Below are 17,206 nucleotides of genomic sequence, written 5' to 3'. Positions count from 1 at the left end.
GTGTGTGCGCAATGTGTGAGTGTGAGTATTGTTTCCTACTGTACCTGCTGGTGTTTTATCTGTGGAGCTGAACTCTGCTGACCGGAGCTGAAATAATTTAAACACAAACAACATAAGAAGGTATATTATGAATTAAATAGTCAATTGTGCATTTATATACAGTATAGCCCCCTTATCCAAAGCTACAATGTGTGTTGCATTCACCCATTCACTTCACACACACATTCACCCATATCAGGCTCGGCTCCAGGCTAAAATGACTGAGGGGGCAGTTGAAAATGGCGAGGGGGCACATGTCATTTTTAAATAGTAAAACAATATATGTACATAAAACTTAAACTGAGGGGGCAGAATTTGCAACGGAGGGTGCCAGGCCCCCTCTGGCACTGGGCCATGCACATCCATCCATCCATTCACAGTCACACACACACACACACACACACACACACACACACACACACACACACACACACACACACACACACACACATTCACCCATTCACACAAACATTCTCACACCGACGGCAGAAGAAACCATGCAAGGCACCAACCTGTTCATCGGCAGCATCTTGCTCAAGGGCAGTTTGACACTCACTCTGGGGGAGCCTGGGATGGAACTGGGAACCCTGCCACCCCTTTAACCCCATAAGCTCCAGCTATACAGTATTATACTAGCAGTAATGATGTAGTTCATACATGGGCAACTGGTGCCCCCCCCCCCCCCCCCACTTCACTTAATGTGGCCCGTAGGTTACAGGAATACTGATATATATTCGGTTTCAGCTGTTACAATTTGAAATTAAATAAAAATTTAACCTTTCAGGATTCCAATTCAAAAATTGCAAAAATAGATAGAATTTTTGCAACGTCAGTAATATACAATATGGCCCTCTGGAGTGAGTGTAGAAAAATATACTGGCCCTCTCCATCTTCAAAGTTTCCCACCCCTAATGTAGTTAGTACTCACCCTGGCCAGGCCTGTCCTGGAGGATCCTGGGAAATAAACAGACTTGGAGGTGATGGGACCTGCAGATGAAATTAATAAATAAATGTTTGTTAGTTAGTTAGTTAGTTAGTTAGTTAGTTAGTTAGTTTGCTCTCTTACCAATTTCTTTAATCTTTAATTTAAATGATCTTCAATGTAGCATAAAGTTCAAATGCAAATTAACTATTTAGAAGAGATGACAGTGGAAATGAATGGCAGTGCAGGCTGCTTCTAAAAGATGATTAATTGTCCAACAACTCAAGAAATCGACCTGTAGGCCTAGCTGCTGCTACATGGCTCTGATATTACAATGGTCTATCCAGCTGTTTCCCAGTGTCCCATAAGCCTTTGCGTGTTGCGTGTGCACAACCTCCTCTAAAGGGAGACTCCCAGACAGTCGCGTCACTCACGGAGATGCAAGATGCAGCTAAGAGCAGGAGTAACTTCCTTCGTTTTTAAACAGCTGGTGGAAAATGAAGCTCACACTGCAACTTGCAGCGTGGGCGGTGCTTCCGATTAGCACCGCCCACGCTACAAGTTGCAGCTGTATGGTGTAACCATACCATACGGCTGCAACTTGTAGGGTTAGATGAGGTCAGTGTCGTGATCTTCATATATGGAGATGGCCATGTGTGGTGTCGTGACGTGTCACGAGGCGTGACCATATATGGAGGTGTGATGTCACGAGGCGTGACCATATATGGAGGCGTGGGGTGACTAACTGACGGTCGGGATATGCAGGTTTTCATAGTAAATGTGACCTACTGTCGCAATAAAAAATAAATCACACCCGTGTGAAGTGAGGGGCGCTCCTATCATCGTACATCATCATGACGTAAAATAGACACGCCTATTTGCCTCAGACAGAGTCAGACACTATGACGTAAAATTCTCCATTCATTGTCTCCACCAGGCCGAAGGCACTCCGTCCGTGTGTCCGTCCGTCCATCTGTGTTACAGCTAATCTCCGGTACCGTTAACCCGGTCGATGCCAAATTCTTTACACACACTCCCTGGATGCAAACGATGAACCTCTGCCCCACATTTTCCAGAACGGCCTGTTATAGCGCCACCAGGAGGCCGACTTTTGAAAAACGTTTTTTTATATATTACTCCTCCAGATTCTGTCCAAACATCCCGCAAATCGTTACACACCATCTCTATAGTCATGTGTTCAAGACAGATCTGTCAGATATTTCATATTCCATCCTAATTGACTAACATTGGCTTTCAAAGTTTGCAGGATTGGCCCATTTTGAACAAAAAGCCTCAAATCATGAATGCAGGGTGCAATTTACGTGAAATCTTTCACAGACTTTCCTACTAGGCTGAGGAATATATCCCACCCTTTTCACATTGGCCTGTTATAGCGCCACCAACAGGTGGATTTTTGCAAAACACATTTTTAGAAAGAAATGCCTCAAATCATCCAAGGCGTAAGAAGAAATGGCACCCTTTTCACATTGGCCTATTATAGCGCCACCAGGAGGCCACAACCTGACCTGCCCTGGTGGAGACCTGTGCCCCAAGGGGCACTTTACCTAGTTGTTAATGGGAATGTAATGTTTATTTAATATGAAGTTTGTGGACGGTAACTAAAAGCTTGATGTAGTAGGGTCTAGCGCGCCTCAAAACTGTGTTTTGCAGAACTTGTGCTGGCGCTGTAACATACTAGCCTGCATAGGACCTCAGATGATTCCAGACTCTTCAATGTTTGGAGAAACACTGTCAACTTCCAAATAAGGGACGAAGTAGCCGTGCAAATCGGTCACATCGTTCAGCACCGTGGTGGTAACCGTTTGTGTTTGCTGTGCGACGTCAGACCAGGGCTCTGCTCAGACTATAAAACAACTGCACGGCCAACAGCTCTTCTCTGTGGTCGTTTTCAGCCCAAGTGTGAACCCTGGAGGATAGAAATATGAGGACCCGGATCAGCTGCTTCATGGGCGTGGCCTCTTTCATTCTATTGGTGATAGTGTGGCCCTTTAATGTCGATGGTCGTCCCGCCGGACACACCCCCAACGTGTCCATGTATGGAGCCGCCGGACACACCCCCAACGTGTCCATGTATGGAGCCGCCGGACACACCCCCAACGTGTCCATGTATGGAGCCGCCGGACACACCCCCAACGTGTCCATGTATGGAGCCGCCGGACACACCCCCAACGTGTCCATGTATGGAGCCGCCGGACACATCTCCAACGTGTCCATGTATGGAGCCAGCGGACACACCCCCAACGTGTCCATGTATGGAGCCAGCGGACACACCCCCAACGTGTCCATGTATGGAGCCAGCGGACACACCCCCAACGTGTCCATGTATGGAGCCAGCGGACACACCCCCAACGTGTCCATGTATGGAGCCGCCGGACACACCCCCAACGTGTCCATGTATGGAGCCAGCGGACACACCCCCAACGTGTCCATGTATGGAGCCAGCGGACACACCCCCAACGTGTCCATGTATGGAGCCGCCGGACACACCCCCAACGTGTCCATGTATGGAGCCAGCAGACACACCCCCAACGTGTCCATGTATGGAGCCGCCGGACACACCCCCAACGTGTCCATGTATGGAGCCAGCGGACACACCCCCAACGTGTCCATGTATGGAGCCAGCGGACACATCTCCAACGTGTCAGCCCCAATGAGCCCCAATGTGCCACCATCAGCGGCGAGGGACCTGCATGTTTCCCCAGGACGATCGTACTACGTGGAGTATCCCCATGAATACCACTTTGTCGTGGACGAGGCCGAACAATGTCAACAGCGGGAGCCTTTCGTGGTGGTGATCGTCCCGGCGAATCCCCGCGAGAGGGCCAACCGGGACACCATCCGCCGGATGTGGGGAGGCGACACCCAAAGTCCAGTGCTGGGCCAGCGGGTGAGCCTCTTCTTCTTGCTGGGGCTGCCGACGGGAGAGGACGAGGAACGGGTTCAACAGGACGTGCTGGAGGAGAGCGGAGACCACCGGGACCTGCTGCAGGCCGACTTCCTGGACACTTACAACAACCTGACCATTAAGACCATGGTCATGATGGAGTGGCTGGAATCTCGCTGCCCCTCCGCCTCGTACGCCATGAAGATCGACACTGACATGTTCCTCAACGTGCACAACCTGGTGGACATGCTGCTGGACGCTCCTCGGGACGGCTACATGACTGGACACGTGGTGCAACGGGGTGGAGTTATCAGAGACAAAGATTCAAAATGGTTCCTGCCTCGTGATGTTTTCCCTGACTCGCATTACCCACCATATGCACAAGGAAGCGGCTACGTTTTCTCCTCAGACCTGCCTCGAATGTTCCTGGAAGCCTCCAGGCACGTTGATGCCGTTTATCTGGAGGATGTGTATCTGGGGCTGTTAATGAAACACCTGGGAATTCCACTCATTCCACTCCCATCCAATAAGAAATCTATACTATGGTAGTTGTAAGCGTTGTGCGAGTTCCGTACAATTTCCGACTTGCAACGTTTGAAGAAGAATAAGTGGAGAAGTCCACACCCAGGCGCCCAGCTGCGCCCGATTGCCATTTCCACGGCAACGGAATATATACATGGCATGCGCTATAAAAACTAACTCTCCCACATAACATGGGCGCCCGAGAACTTGTTCTTTTGCAACAACAAAAAGAGAATTGCCTCCTGTGCAGAGCCTAAATTAGGTTCTTAGAACCTTACCTGAAAGCAAATAAAATCCAGAACCTGTGAGATACATTGTTTATTCACGTAATTCACTTAGATCTTATCGTCAAAAAGAACCTAGGCCTATATAAAATCACACCTGTGTGAAGTGAGGGGCGCTTTACCAACACAAACATTAAACTGTTCATTGTTAATGGCATTTAATGTTTGTTTTAGTGACAAAACAAACATTAAACTCTGTCCATTGTCAATGGCGTTTTTATTTTTTGTTTTTAGCGCCCCCTTTTATTTTTACGGACGGCCAGGCCTGGATTAACCAAAGCACGAGTGCACGGTGCAACAGCCCGGTGCCTGAAGCTCGAGGAGTCCTGCGCAGTGGCGGAACAACATTGGCCCGGGCCGGGGTGTGAGACGGCACGACCGGGCCTCACCAAACCTGACTCGCAAAGGAAGTTATCCACACATATGCACTCCTAAATCCTCACAGAGTGATTAGCCTACTAATGAGTGACAGGTGCTGCACTTTTGGAGCGTGGCTGAGGATGTCTGTTGGAGAGAGTGTGAAGCCCGACACACACCGTCTGCGACCGTCTGCGGCGCGGCGCGTTGCCGCGCGGCGCCGCCTGGAAAATAGTTCTATCGGCGCGCCAGGCGCCGCGGCGGACGGAGCCGGTGTGCGTTAGGTTAATTGAAAATAATGGAGGCTGAGGCTGTGTCCGCACCGCGCGGCGGACGCAGCCGGTGTGTGGTGGGCTTGAGACAGACTCCACGGTGCTTGTACAGTCCAGCGCAGTACATTCTCATCAGACATGATATTTTGCTAAAGTGTAGGCTATTATATAGGCTATATAAGCTCTGTATCTGGTTAATTGCGGGATTCGCGGGGGCCCGCTGGTTTTATCAGTCGTGAGTGACTGTGTAAAAAAATCATCAATCGGTCTGCTGACAGCCCGGGCCCTCAGGAGGTCCGGGTCGGGGTGTGACCACCCCCCCTACACCCCCGGTAGCTCCGCCCCTGGTCCTGCGTACCAATACTCCTGACAGCACCTATCAGCTCCAGGGGTCCCGGGTACCAAATCCCCTGACGGCACCTATCAGCTCCAGGGGTCCCGGGTACCAAATCCCCTGACAGCACCTACAGTATTGGTTTAACTGTAGTTACCAAAGTCAACATCTAGATGGCATCAGTGTTCAAATTTGAACACTGTCACAACATGTGACACAATGAGCAGCACTACTTATAGATCAGATTGAGGATGAATAATGAGTACAGGGGATGTGGGTTTCATACGGAAAATAACCATGCGTGATTGTTGGAGGGATTACGGTAAAACTCGGTTTGTATTCCGCCCGTACGGTGGTCGCGGGGTGAACTTAGCCGATCTACAAGCCCATCATGCGATGCATCCTCAGGGCTTTTAGGGCTTTTAGATCAGCTAGGCATAGTGGACTCGTATTAATTAACCATGCACAAGTGTACAGGTTGAATCAATTGAGAATTTATTTCTTGTTTTCATTGTGGTCTGCACATAAAGCCATGAAAAATACTACCAAGTACAAAAAATAAAGACTTTTATCAAACTGGAACCGTTTAAAAGTTCTCTAATTTAAAGTCAGTTTGGTTGCAGTGTCCAGGTTGTTTAACTGGGTGGCGCCAATGATCTTATCTACCAGAATCCTGAATTTATACAGACACACATTATAAATAATATATATATTTGGGGTGTTCTTTATTTACAGTAGTAGCTGAACACAAGCACTCAATTTCAGCTATGGCCTGCACATAGACACACAAACACACATTAAAACCTGGGAACTGACATTAAAATCGGACAGCTGACCAGTCCAATCACAGTCTTATACTGTTGGCCACTGAGCAGCTCTACTGGAGCAGTTGGGGGTTCAGTGCCTCCCTTGCTCAAGGGCACTTCAACAGTGTTGGGGGAGGGGTAAGTGGCGCCACTCACGTTCCCATCCTGCCGGTCTGGGCAATCGAACAGACAACCTTCTGGTTGTTTTAACGATGTTACTAGTTGTTTGTTTGTTTAGGATGTTTAAAACATAAAGCCATACAAAAGAATAATAAAGACTAATGAAAAATTGCCAAACTATACTCTAATAACCATTGTGCCTACCAGTGGGACAGCTGTGGTCAGGTAGAGAGCGCGTCTTCCTTCTGATTGGAGCTGATTTATCCAACTCCTCTCTAAGAATGATCTTCCCCAAGTTAGACTGTACCTACAAACATACAACACAACAAGTTAGACCACACCTACAAACACACAACACAAGTTAGACTGTACCTACAAACATACAACACAACAAGTTAGACTGTAAGTCTGTACCTGCAAACACACAACAAGTTAGACTGTACCTGCAAACACACAACAAGTTATACTACAAACACACAACACAACAAGTTAGACTGCACATAAAACCACACTTGTAGGTTGGGGTGGCTAGAGTCTTTGATAAGCTACTGTATATGAGTCAGTGTGTGCGTGCGTGTGTGTGTATTTTACCTTGTTAAGCTCTTGTTTTCTCAGAAGCAACAGATCGTCACACAACTCTTCTTCCTCTTCCTCCTCGTTCCTCTTTCTATCCTTCTGCTCCTTCCTCCTCTCTGTTTCTGGAGGAGAGGGGGCAGAGGGGAGGGGATGGGATGGGATGGGAGGGGAGAGGAGAGGAGAGGAGAGGAGAGGAGAGGAGAGGAGAGGAGAGGAGAGGAGAGGAGAGGAGAGGAGAGGAGAGGAGAGGAGAGGAGAGGAGAGGAGAGGAGAGGAGAGGAGAGGAGAGGAGAGGAGAGGAGAGATTAATACTTAAATCATCAAAAATGTGAACAGCACAAGGGAAAATAAAGCGTTTGGGCTAAAAGGACACAACACAGAAATGCCCTAGGGACTTTTTCCATTGTGGTCCTATGTTCATCAACAGAGCATAGGATATTCACAGATTATTGTTGTTATCAACAAATACAAATAACTATATTTCAAGAGGAAAGTTTTGAAAGAAGCCAGTGATTGTCAGGGCATTCCACATCATGATGGCACACAGGGAATGATTCCCGCTCCATGTTTGTGTAAAATGTGGGGGGGCTACCAGATCATGGTTGCTCTCTCTGGTGTTCTAGCTGTGGCTGTCACTCACTTAGTAGTTAGACAGGTATGTGGTGAGCACTGTTCCTCTGGGTATATCTTAAATACCAATCCTATTGATATTTGCTTAAACCTCTCTTCTACCCAATCCCAATTAGGTGGGTCATGGGCTTTAGGCAGAGTAAGTATGCCTTGCCGAACCATGAGGCTCACAGCTTGATGTACAAGTACACCCCCTGGACATGACGCTAATATGTGGCAGGGACTTACCCCAATCCAACCCTTGATGCTGAGTGCCAAGCAGGGAGGCACTGGGTCTTTGGTATGACTCGGCCGGGGATCGAACCCCGATCTCCTTGTTTCAGGACGGACACTCTAACCACCACAAGGCTACTGAGGTGGTTTAGGTAGAGTATAGTCTTATCAGTTTGTTTTGGGAGGTCTGAAGCTTAATTTTTTGTGGCATAGAGATGTTGGAGAACCACATGGTCCATGCATAATACAAATTACATTGAATGAGGGCTCCAGTGAGTGAGTATGGATCGTACCAAGTACAACCAGGGAGGGGGGACAGGGCCAGTAGACGGTCTCTATCTTGGAAGGCTGCAGAGGGTCCGGAGGTCTGGCTGCTGGAAACTTTGACGATTCAATGATCAAATCCTCAATGTGTTTCCCCTGAGGAACATGTGATATGTCTGTGCACGCACACACACGCACACGCACACGCACACACACGCACACACACACACACACACACACACACACACACACACACACACACACACACACACACACACACACACACACACACACACACATGATAAGAATCATGTCTTCAACAACATTATTGTCTCGCTTTAGACTGGAGCAGACGACTCAACAAGAACGCACCTTCATTTTGGTCATTCTTGAACGTTCCCAGTCATGATAGGCCGGCGCAGGCAGGCTGGCTAAAAACCCCGGTTCATAAGGTTGTTCCGCAACCGATCGATTACTTTTTTCCAGAAGGTGCAGAACTACAGACATCTACTGTGACTACATTTGCTTTTGTCATACAATACAGAAACATGTGAGCCGGTCATCCCCATCGTAACTTAACAACAACACTTTGACAGGACCATGTCCCGCTGCCCCGCAACATTTACTCTAGTCATTTTTTGGGTATTTTCTATTTTTATTCTACTAAATTGTTTCCAATCAATACTTTTACTTCTATTCCACTACATCCCAGAGACTAATATTGTACTTCTTACTCCACTACAATTATTTGAATTTTTTTGTTACCAGTTACTTTGTCGATTTTGATTACAAAACATACATTAACCACTTCAGTGCTGTATACATTTCGACCATTTGAAAATAGCTGATCTACAAGTTCGCAATGGATCGCAATGTGACGCATCATGAGCTTTTAGACCTGCTATTTTCTAAATATTTGTAATTATACATTTAATACATTTGAATTTGGAACATCCTGCATAATGAGTAGTTTCTGAAGTACATTTTCATACCAAAACTTTTGTACTCTGGACTTTTACTTGTAACATGCAGAATATATCTACATTGCAGTGTTGAAGCTTTTACTCAAGTAAAATATTTAAGTACTTTTTTCCAAAGAGTCAGTCCGCAACTGCAGCTGTGCAGCTATGGCAAAAAGTAACTAGCTATGTCAGTTATGGCAAAAAGATAGTTGTGTTACAGTAACTAGTAACACATTAACATTTTACAATTCATCATGTCATGCTGGCAGTAGAAACAGAAAAGAAAAGAGACATGCGGATATGAATGACTGTACCTTGTTTATATATGGGAGGTTTCTTATAAATGTTGGTTCCATTATCTGTAAGACAACATACGTAGAAAGGGTTAGGATAGGAGATGAGGGGGAGTGGATTGTGATTAACCATTGAACTGATTGCCTTAAATTAAGGCCTCGTAATAAAAGGCACTGAAGGCAGATATGAGAAATAATATACAGAGAAAGTATTTAATAGTTTTATACATTTTTTAAATAGTGGAAATAGCTGATTGTGAGCTTGTAGATCTGCTATTTCTGCTTTTGTATTTTGACAATGATGACAAAATAATTGCGATTATCTAAAAAAAAACTGTGATTAGACCATTATGTAATAATTGTGACAGCCCTAATATGGGAGAGCGGGCTGAGAGGACAGGAGAGGAGAGGAGGATTACCCGGTGTGTGGAAGTGATGTATGGAGGCCTTGGCTGCGGAGGGCTGTGTGTGAGGTGTGTGTGCCGTTGGTGTGGAGGTTCCGCAGGGCTGAACAGTGGAACCAGGAGAGGAGCCTCCAGTAGACCTGCTCTCCAGCCACTCCCTGGGATCCTTAGAGAGGAAGATCTGAGAGCAGCCAGAACATCATCATCATCATCAGCGTGCATGTCATGTTATCAGTGTGAGGTAGAAAACAGTTGTTGCTGTTATTGTGTCTCTGTTGTTAATAACAATGTAATCGTGAATATAGGATATGATTATTATTATAAGGATAATCATTTATCCTGACTTATCCTGATCATTAATTAATAATACTGTATGGACACATGTTTCTGCACACAGGCCTACACATTACACAATGGGCTATGAGACTAAGAGGATATGACAATATACTAATTTGTTGTTAGGCCTTGACCAGTTTTGTACAGAAACCAGACCACTGTCTTCTATACTAAAGTGGAAACAAATTGAACTTACATTGCACCATAATAAAATAATAATAAAGGTACAAGGGATGTGGTAGTATACTGGTAAAAGACAAGATATGAAGGCTTGTGTACTATTTATGAAGACTGTCTGCAATCATTTTAGGGGTGAGTGGCAGTTTGTGTTTTGGAAAACAAATAGGCCTAACTGTTTTTATTTGTAAGATGCTGTGATGTAAACCACAGTATACGAGCAGTTGTTTCTTCACCAGAGCTGGTTCTACTTGGTTCTGATGTTACTGAAATAATGTATAGCAATCCTCTTTGATTCTGCTGCATAAAATTAATATTAATATATTAATATCCACTTGTATTATTCAATACTGTTAGACTGTACATTATATTATCCAGATACTCATTGCATTTACATAATATCCATAGCATATAATTTGTGAACCTCAGTCTCCAGTAGGAGACCCAATGTCTCCTACTGGAGTGTTTGATAGGAACTACTCCTTTGAGGTTTTTAAGGTTTATTATAAAACGGCAGTTTTTATGCAACTCCCAGAAAACAGCAGGTATGCTGGCACTCTGATTTATGTTAAATCACAATTAAAGACTGTTCCCACTGCATTTGATTGAGTTTGACTTTCTTTCTCTTCTGCGCTGTAATGTTTTGTAATTTGTATTTATTTTGTTTCAGTTTCAATTTGTTTTCTGATTTACCAATAACTAAATAATCATGTTTTCTATATTATATGCTTTGACTCTGACAATGTCTGTTATTTGGGATTTATGCTGACTCCTGCATTTATTTTACTCACGTCCACATAGGCTAATAGGGTGTACTGATGTCCATACATCAATTTATTATAATTTGGATATAGTTTAGATTAATTAAATATGAAGCTTACAAAGCAATCTCACAGTTAGCAGTTTATTTCTAGAATGTTGCATAGAGCATGGCCTGGGAGAGGAGCTACAGAGGGGTGGAGCACATGACCTGGGGGAGGAGCTAGAGAGGGGTGGAGCACATGCAGCAGTTTGTTAGGTTGTGATTGGTGAATCAACACCAATCAGTTAGTGGTTCCACATCTGGCTCTCTAGTATAAGAAGAGTTTGTAGTTATCAGTTCTCTACAACTCCTCCAGGATATCAATCAATTCTGAACACATCTGACTGTGGACTCCAGACTTCAGCTGAAGATTAACTCTACCAATGCCACCATGAACAGTTCTGCTCAACAGGGAGGACCCAATGATCACCAAGAACTCTGTAAGTTACTTACTGTGTCTATATGGATATACAGCATGTTATAAAAAGCCATGTTTATTTGTTTTGTTTTAATATTAGCATTGACTTAAAATACAGTTAATTGTCTCTTTTTCTAAAATGCACAACATATTGTCGAATCGGATAATAAATGGCTGCTAATGTATAATTGTGTACATTAACTTCACATTCGTTTCTGCGATTTTAAGTCCATGAAGTACAACTAAGCAATGTTTCATTTGTCTTTGTTTCCAATTCAGTGTTGCATCATCAGCCTGGTTTACCTGTTCTACCAGAAGTGAATGAACAAAGAAGCTTGGCTATGCAAAAACACCACTGCTGTGATCAGTGTGGTAAACGCTTCACTAGAATGTCCAGCCTTAAAACCCACCAGATAAGTCACACTGGAGAGAAACCCTATGGATGTCATCAGTGTGGACAACACTTCTCTCAAATGGCATACCTTAAAAGTCACCAGAGAATTCATACTGGAGAGAAACCCTATGGATGTGATCAGTGTGGACAACACTTCTCTAAAATGGCAAACCTTAAAAGTCACAAGAGAATTCATACTGGAGAGAAACCCTATGGATGTGATCAGTGTGGACAACACTTCTCTCAAATGGCACACCTTAAAGGCCACCAGAGAATTCACACTGGAGAGAAACCCTATGGATGTGATCAGTGTGGACAACATTTCTCTGACAAGTCACCCTGAAAAGCCACCAGAGAATTCACACTGGAGAGAAACCATATGGATGTGATCAGTGTGGACAACACTTCTCTCAAATGTCCAGCCTTAAAACACACCATATAATTCACACGGGAGAGAAACCCTATGGATGTGATCAGTGTGGACAACACTTCTCTCAAATGTCCAGCCTTAAAACACACCATATAATTCACACGGGAGAGAAACCCTATGGATGTGATCAGTGTGGACAACACTTCTCTCAAATGTCCAGCCTTAAAACACACCATATAATTCACACGGGAGAGAAACCCTATGGATGTGATCAGTGTGGACAACATTTCTCTAGAATGGACAGCCTTAAAACACACCAGAGAATTCACACTGGAGAGAAACCCTATGGATGTGATCAGTGTGGACAACACTTCTCTCAAATGTCCAGCCTTAAAACACACCATAGAATTCACACAGGAGAGAAACCCTATGGATGTGATCAGTGTGGACAACATTTCTCTGACAAGTCACCCTGAAAAGCCACCAGAGAATTCACACTGGAGAGAAACCATATGGATGTGATCAGTGTGGACAACACTTCTCTCAAATGTCCAGCCTTAAAACACACCATATAATTCACACGGGAGAGAAACCCTATGGATGTGATCAGTGTGGACAACACTTCTCTCAAATGTCCAGCCTTAAAACACACCATATAATTCACACGGGAGAGAAACCCTATGGATGTGATCAGTGTGGACAACACTTCTCTCAAATGTCCAGCCTTAAAACACACCATATAATTCACACGGGAGAGAAACCCTATGGATGTGATCAGTGTGGACAACATTTCTCTAGAATGGACAGCCTTAAAACACACCAGAGAATTCACACTGGAGAGAAACCACATGGATGTGATCAGTGTGGACAACATTTCTCTAGAATGGACAACCTTAAAACACACCAGAGAATTCACACTGGAGAGAAAAACAAATAATTGTGATGTGTGTGGAAAGACTTTTAGTAATTGAAATAATTCACAGGGTTGTACACGCTGGATTTAAAATGCCCCTTGTGGTCGTGTGGGAAGTTTTACATATTCAAGCCACCAAAAACGTCATGAAAATATGAACAATGGATCAGTTTAGTCTGAACATTATGTAATTTGACATGTGGATTTGCTGTAGATTACATTTAGAATATTTAGCAGATATGTATTGACCTGTACTTTTGTTGAAATGTACCCATTCTACAAACTGTTAATAAAAATGTCAATCAATCAGAGTTTGTTTGTGCTTCATACAAAAATATAGAATAGGCCTACAAGTTATTTTTAAACAAACAAACCTAGCATATCATATATTACCTTTCTATAATGTTTCTATACATTACCTTTCTTAGTACACAATTCAAATGTACACAACGTTTTTGCACATTCAGTTTCTGCTGGGTCTCTCTCAGCTTCCATCATGTATCCATTGAGCCATTTGTAATAACAACAACACAAGTAAAGTATTTTCAACTTTTGAGTGAGGTTTCCTGTCCATTTTATGTATTATGCGTGCCCTTTACCCGTAGACTAATTGGTGCGTACCAGCGTATGTAAGTAAAGTAGGCTAAAATGTTCTTAAATACAGTAGAGCCCTGTACTTTTAACACAATTCACATTATGAAACAGTAATAATGATGTTAGTGAAGTAGGTATGGAGACATGCGAAGCCCTCTGTTACTGAACAAACAATATATCAATGATTTACTAGAGACATTTTAACAAAACATATCCCTTACAGCACCTTTAACATTTCACAAAGGAAGTTCTACTGAACTCATCAGATCATTAACAGGTGATCTGTCCAATGCCAGACAACCAGTGACCATTAACACGTTTAACATCTGCATTTTAATGAATTGTTTATAGTGAATGAAGCATCAGCCATCATCATTTAGCCTGTTTACATTTTAACCTGGGGTAAGAATGTGGGGTTTGTTCATTATTTAGCATTTCCAAACAAATGAATAAAAGTTCAGTCAATGACTTAAATACTTAAAGTTGTCCGGTTTCCCAGGTTTACACAAACACAGTTGTTGCTGTTATTGTGTCTCTGTTGTTCCCATGTTCCCATGTTACTGGCCAGGTTTGTTTAACAATGTAATCATGAAAATAGGATAATTATGATTTATCCTGACCTATCCTGACCATGACTTAACAGTTTGACTGCTGAAAACGATTTACCAGACTTTTAATCAACCCCCCTTCACTGCCGAGATTGTTGTATTACCTTTAGAGCATACGCTGAATTATTTGGGCTTTTAATCCGCGAAAATCGAGCGAAAAAAGCTTCCTCTGTTTGTTATGAACGATCGCACCACCCGCCATCTTGGTACACCCGGAAGACGCAGCACAGCACCCTCCTCCATGAGGCGTTGAACCCCATGCGTTTGCATTGGCCTCAATTTCCCAGAAGCCCTAGCAGCCCACAGCATGTGACGATTTCCGGTTTCATCGTCAAAACAAATGCATCTACTCTCTTTCTCCGCGGCGAAGACGGATTTTCTATTCATTTTTTACATTACGGCGGATTAAACACATAAAACAAAAGGCGTGTATGTCCGATATGGCAGCGACATTAACCTGGAGTAATCCATTCCCGGCACGGAAACTGTATAGTACCTTAAACTAAACATTTAACATAATGTGCGTGTAAGAGCCATGAAATGGTTTGGTTATGTTGACTATACATTGGTCAATGAAATGAGTAGGCTGTCACTGGTGTTAATGTGGATGATTGACGGGCATAGGTTACCTTTAACATCACCTGCTGTGGACACAGAAAGGGGGTGTGTGGGACGCCATACCTTTTGTTGACCGCTTTACACCGATTTTTTTTAATTTACATTGATTCTGAGGTTACTTTTGCTTTATGTCTGAGCAACCTTATGAGTTTTTACACTGCTTTAATAAACCCCGTAAACACAGTTCTTGGACCCAGCGAATTCCTTTTGTTTGCGGAGCGCGTCTGACAATAACTCATAAGTAATATGATTGCCTCTCAGCGATTTATAGTTTAATCTCCTGCCGTCACTTACAGTGTGATTTAGTGGTACTTCTCATTGACTGAGTCAAAAGTTTTCCGTTTACCGTTTGTTATGTCGTAGTGTGATGTCTTTGTGGAATATATCCACCTACGGTCTCAATAATCAATTTATTCTCAATATTAATCTTTGTAATTTGACCTGTGGATTATCTGTAGATTATAGAGTTGGAATTTTTAGCAGATTTTTGTATTGACTTGTAATTTTGTGATCACACAGGTAAACAGTGTGCACTTGCGCTAATAATAGCAAAGTGTGTGTGTTGAGTGTGTGTACCTTCTCTTAAGGTGGACGCTGATGGTGGCACTGGGAAAATTTGATTTGTTTTTTTTATGTTTTTAGTTTTTAGCCACATTAATACCAGTATCTCAAGTCACTGCCATAATGTCCTTTTATACCCCAATATCTCTGAAAGGTCATAATATCACAATATTGCCCACCCCTACATACAGTACATACATACACCAGATACATTTCCTGTACGTTAAAATACTCACCTCAGGAGAGGGAGGTGGAGAGAGAGAGCGAGGAGACAAGGACCTCTGCAACGGAGAGAGAGAGAGACAGGCTATCAGCTAGTGTGTGTGTGCGTGCGTGTGTGTGTGTGTGTGCGTGCGTGTACTGTACCTCTATAGTGTACGTGTAATGCTGCTTGTAGATCATCAGGTCTGGTCTCTCGATGTCCAGGATGGCCTTGTCTCTAGGCAACGCAGCCAGATCCTTGTAACCTATGACCCCATCATCTACACGTGCCTACACACACACATGCGCACACGCACACGCACACACACATGCGCACACGCACACACACACACACACACACACACACACACACACACACACACACACACACACACACACACACACACACACACACACAGTGTATAGAGCTAGTTAAAACAAATGAAAAATCTATAATAATGCATCACAATCAGAATCTCGTTGTCATTGTATACTGGGCAGCGAAATTGAGATAGCGATCCAACTCAGTGCATTCAAAGACCACATAAAATTGTAAAAAAAAAAACTATCATGCATTAAAATCATATTGAATGTAATTGAATTGAATATTGAATTGTTCACTGTCATTATGAAATACTACAATAATGTTATGGAGAGAGAGAGCGAGAGAGAGAGAGAGCGAGAGAGAGAGTGGGGGAAGGGTAGATGGGGTGATTACAGGCAGCAACCTAATACAACCTGATGTCTGTGTGTGTGTGTGTGTGTGTGTGTGTGTGTGTGTGTGTGTGTGTGTGTGTGTGTGTGTGTGTGTGTGTGTGTGTGTGTGTGTGTGCGTATGTGTGCGTGTGTGTGAGAGAGAGTGTGTGGCATGCACGTGTGAGTGTGCATGTGTATCTCACCACGATGGCTGCAGGGGACCCTGGGACACTGGCTCCTCTCAGTGACAGAACACTTCCTGGAGACGTTGTGACTGGATGCTGTTCGCACAGCATGCACACACGCACGCACACACATGCACACACACACACACACACACACACACACAAGGTGACGGGCGATGTCTTAATTTTAGCAAATAGATGATTTGAAAAGCAATATCTACAGTACAATTTACAATTTAGGCACGCTCTTGATCCAGAGCGACTTACATTTAAGCAAAAACAAAAGCATGGCATACATCACATATATAAAAAGTAGTTATCATGAATCATGTATAAACTAAGAACGTAACAGTGGCGTATCTATGTCAACAGTGTCTTTATCTACTGTACTGTATATAGGCAGGGCATAGCAGCAGTAGTGGCCGCCATT

At 43.8% G+C, this 17,206-nt stretch overlaps 1 protein-coding gene across 2 annotated transcripts in view; it reads right to left on the bottom strand.

Moving 5' to 3' along the window:
• LOC310872589 (dematin-like) overlaps positions 1 to 17,206 on the bottom strand; it is a 38,158-nt gene that overhangs the window by 1,906 nt on the left and 19,046 nt on the right. For both annotated transcript variants that reach the window (XM_083784590.1, XM_083784591.1), the window contains exons 4-13: positions 16,795 to 16,872; positions 16,061 to 16,186; positions 15,931 to 15,975; positions 9,919 to 10,084; positions 9,521 to 9,565; positions 8,274 to 8,420; positions 7,153 to 7,259; positions 6,766 to 6,868; positions 968 to 1,026; positions 45 to 87 (exon numbers count right to left, since the gene is read on the bottom strand). In XM_083784590.1, the coding sequence (XP_083640716.1) occupies positions 45 to 87; positions 968 to 1,026; positions 6,766 to 6,868; positions 7,153 to 7,259; positions 8,274 to 8,420; positions 9,521 to 9,565; positions 9,919 to 10,084; positions 15,931 to 15,975; positions 16,061 to 16,186; positions 16,795 to 16,872 (919 nt within the window). The remainder of the gene's footprint in view (positions 1 to 44; positions 88 to 967; positions 1,027 to 6,765; positions 6,869 to 7,152; positions 7,260 to 8,273; positions 8,421 to 9,520; positions 9,566 to 9,918; positions 10,085 to 15,930; positions 15,976 to 16,060; positions 16,187 to 16,794; positions 16,873 to 17,206) is intronic.

This window comes from Protomyctophum parallelum, assembly GCF_964188405.1.
Source record: "Protomyctophum parallelum genome assembly, chromosome: 15".
In the NCBI taxonomy this organism is placed as follows: Eukaryota; Metazoa; Chordata; class Actinopteri; order Myctophiformes; family Myctophidae; genus Protomyctophum; species Protomyctophum parallelum.
Note: the sequence above shows the minus strand (reverse complement) of the source record. Positions and strands in the feature narration are given on the sequence as shown.